This window comes from Camellia sinensis, chromosome 9 (genome assembly GCF_055761805.1).
Source record: "Camellia sinensis isolate YWXY chromosome 9, ASM5576180v1, whole genome shotgun sequence".
NCBI classification, from domain to species: domain Eukaryota; kingdom Viridiplantae; phylum Streptophyta; class Magnoliopsida; order Ericales; family Theaceae; genus Camellia; species Camellia sinensis.
The window spans coordinates 47,984,479-47,988,025 of NC_138969.1; the positions used below are offsets into that span (position 1 = coordinate 47,984,479).

General features: G+C 38.1%; 1 protein-coding gene across 1 annotated transcript; it reads left to right on the forward strand.

The window, feature by feature from the left end:
• Nucleotides 1-926: 926 nt before the first annotated feature.
• On the forward strand, nt 927-1,469 carry LOC145799399 (uncharacterized). Its single transcript, XM_082888973.1, has one exon. The coding sequence runs from the start codon at nt 927-929 to the stop codon at nt 1,467-1,469; it is 543 nt and encodes a 180-aa protein (XP_082745099.1).
• Nucleotides 1,470-3,547: the final 2,078 nt, after the last annotated feature.

Below are 3,547 nucleotides of genomic sequence, written 5' to 3' on the forward strand. Positions count from 1 at the left end.
CCAACAACAAAGCAGAATATAAAGCACTAATAGCTAGATTGAAACTAGCAACAACTGTAGAAGCCGACGAGGTGGTTATTTTTTGCGACTCCTAACTAATTGTAAATAAAGCGATGGGCGAATACCCAGCCTGAGATAAGAGAATGACGGCTTACGTGAAAGAGGTCATCAAATTACTTACACAATTCCAAAGCTGCGGGCTGCAGCAGGTAAGCCAAGATGACAACAATCATATTGACACCCTAGAAAACTTGGCTATTGCCATAAAGTCTGGTTAGCCAAGGATAATTATGGTGGATTACCTGTTTGGCCCAAGTACTGAACCTCTGATAACGGAGTATGAAGCAATGTGCATAGAATTAGGTCCAAGCTAAACAGATGCCATAGTTATGTTCCTAAGAGATGGCAAGCTCCCAAAAGATAGAATGGAAACCCATAAGATCAGACTAAAGTAGAAGGCCATTTGTACAAGAAGTCTTTTACTGGACCTCTACTGTGATGTGTACACCCATTCCAAGTAGATGAATTTTTGTACAAGATCCACGAGGGAGTATGTGGAAGCCATACAAGGGGCAGATCATTTGCTTACAGGGCTATATCGTAGAGATACTAGTGGCCTTAAATGCAGAAAGATGTTGAAGCCTATGTAAGGAAGTGCGAAAAGTGTCAAAGGTTTGGACCTTTGATACACCAATCTGCTGGAAATTTAAATCCAATATCCAGTCTATGGTCATTTTCCCAGTGGGGTATGGATCTTGTTGGACAATTGGCCCAAGCAACTGGACAAAGGAAATTCTTGCTTATAGTAACTGATTACTTCACAAAGTGGGTAGAGGCTGAACCCCTCGCCAAAATCTGAGATGTGGATGTAAAAAATTTCATCTAGAAAAAAAATAATCACCAGATTCAGTTTCCCAAGAGCCATTATGGCAGATAATGGCATTCAATTTAACAGCAAGGTGATCAAGAACTTTTGTGCGAAATACAAAATCAAAAACTATTACTTTACTTTCAGTTTCCCTAAAGGTAATGGACAAGCAGAGGCATCAAAAAAAACCATCTTGGATGGAATCAAGAAAAGGCTGGAAGCTGCCAAGGGAAAGTGGCTGAAGGAATTGCCCAATATCCTACGGACATATCGGATTACGCCGAGAAGATCTATTAGTGAGTCTTCTTTTGCCATGGCTTATGGCACAGAAGCAGTCACTCCACTGGAGAGCGGCATCCTTGGAATTAGAACACAGGGAGTGGAAAATGGAACAAATAAGACATTCCTTGCCCAAGATCTTGACCTTATAGAAGAGAGAAGAGAAAAAGCAGCGACTCGGCTGGGGGCATACCAGCAGCAACTTGCTAGAGCATACAAAAAGAAGGTCAATCCTAGAGAGTTCAAAGTTAAAGACCTTGTATTACGAAAAGTTGTCAACAATAGCAAGGATCCGAGGAAGGAAAAACTTGGCCTAAACTGAGAAGGACCATATCGTATCATCTCGGTCACTGGCAATGGCGCATATCGACTTGAAGATGTTAATGGCAAAGAATTACCATGACCTTGAAACACAGCAACCTAAAATTTTTCTATCACTGATTGTTTAATTTTTTTCTCTTTATCATTGTAATTTGAAATGATTTTAGCCGAAGTATTAATAAAATACTAGTAAAAATTTTTGGTTTTACAAAATATTTTTGAACGTTGTGATTGCGAGATAAGATTGAAAAAATATAAGGCGATTAACTTAGACTTTCCATGATAGCAGAGTTGAACTAAGTATAAGGCGATGTTCTTGAGGTAAACAAGGCGATTAACTTAGACTTACGGTGATGGCAAAGTTGAACTAATTATAAGGCGATGTTCCCAAGGTGAATAAGGCGATTAACTTAGACTCGCCATGACGGCATGTAATAACCCTTACCACTGATTTCTGATAACCCTACTGATTACTGCTAAACTGAGACTGATCATAAATAGTCATTGAATTGATTAAAATACTGAACTGATTGATTAAGTGTATCTGTTTAAGTGCATACCTATATGTTGACTGTTAAAATTATCTGTTTATGTGGTATGCTTTAAACTGCAAATTGAAGGCCTTATCGGCGACCGAATCTGAAATTGATTGATGATTTATGATAATTAGAATTAATGTGATTTTATGGTGTATCTATCCGAAATGTGATTTGGTATGATTAAATTAGATTAAATATTGATAAATTGCACTAATTGGCTTAATTCACAACTTTGCCACTTAGTGGCCCATTACTTGGAACATTTTTGAGCTCTCCTCATTAGACACAACACATTTCATCAGCCTTCTCCTTGCTATAGCCAACTAGAGAGAGAGAGAGAGAGTGAGAGAAATAAAGTGATTTCAACAAATTTAGCTTGATAACTTGAAGAAATTGAAGGTTGATTGCATAATTGAGCTTCCCTTCTCATAATTGAAGACTTAAGGTAGAGCTTTTCCCTTCTTGATTGTGTATTTAAGATAGTTCTTGCATGGCTCATGTTACATTCATGTTATATTGAAGGGTTAAGTCTAGAATTGGTTCTATATGTTGAATTGTAGCATAAATCATACATGCATGTTGCCATTCTTGAGTTTGAAGTTAATGTTCATGAAATTCCTTATGCATGTCCATATTTTTGCATTGGATCATGAGTTCATCTTGTTTTGGAAGAATTAGCTCATTAGAGCATGTGATTGAAGCTTTGAATTGGTTTAAACTCATGCATGTCATGTTTGAGTTATGTTCATGAAAAATTGGTTTGAAATTGGATTTAATTGAACTACCTTTGGGCTTTGATTTCTCAAATTGATCTTTGAAACATGTTATATTATGAGTTTTGAAGTGTTTTCCAGAAAATTAGCCCAAAAGGATCGAATTTGGTACATTGAAACTTGTTTTTGAGCTTGAGATTCAAATCTGGAAATCCGCTCGAGTGTGGTATTGGACGCTCGAGCAAGGACTTGTGTCATATGCTCGAGCGGGTATCGAGCGCCCAATCGAGCGTGATTTTCACACATCTAGTACTTTTAGCATGTTTTACAGTCCACTCGAGCGGGGTAACTCGCGCTCGAGCGGAGTTTTGTGTTTGCCTGTACGCTCGAGCGGGTAAAAGCCACGCTTGAGCGGGACCTCTGTTTTCTAAAAATTCTGAAAATGTTTATAAAGTGCATCTTTGCATCCTCATTCCATTCTAGGCATTCTTAGGCCTAGTTTAAGGCATCTTAATGAGGATATTGATGTAGAACCACACCGAGTCAAGATAGGGATTAAGTTATTATTTTTCCAACTGTGTAGCTTAGTGTGTGTTCACTCTGTAACTGTGCAGGGTTGGCATCCGGAGATGCGTACTAGCTTATCTGTAGCCCAGAACTTTGTGAGTAACAATGTTGTAAAGATATGTTCGAAAATGAATATTTTCTGAATGAACAACTGAACTGTTTTCTGAACTGTTTACTGTTAACTGAATGAATGTTTGTCCTCTATTCTGAACTGTATTGTGGCATCCTTATACTGTTACAGGGATCTCTCTCAGTTCCTG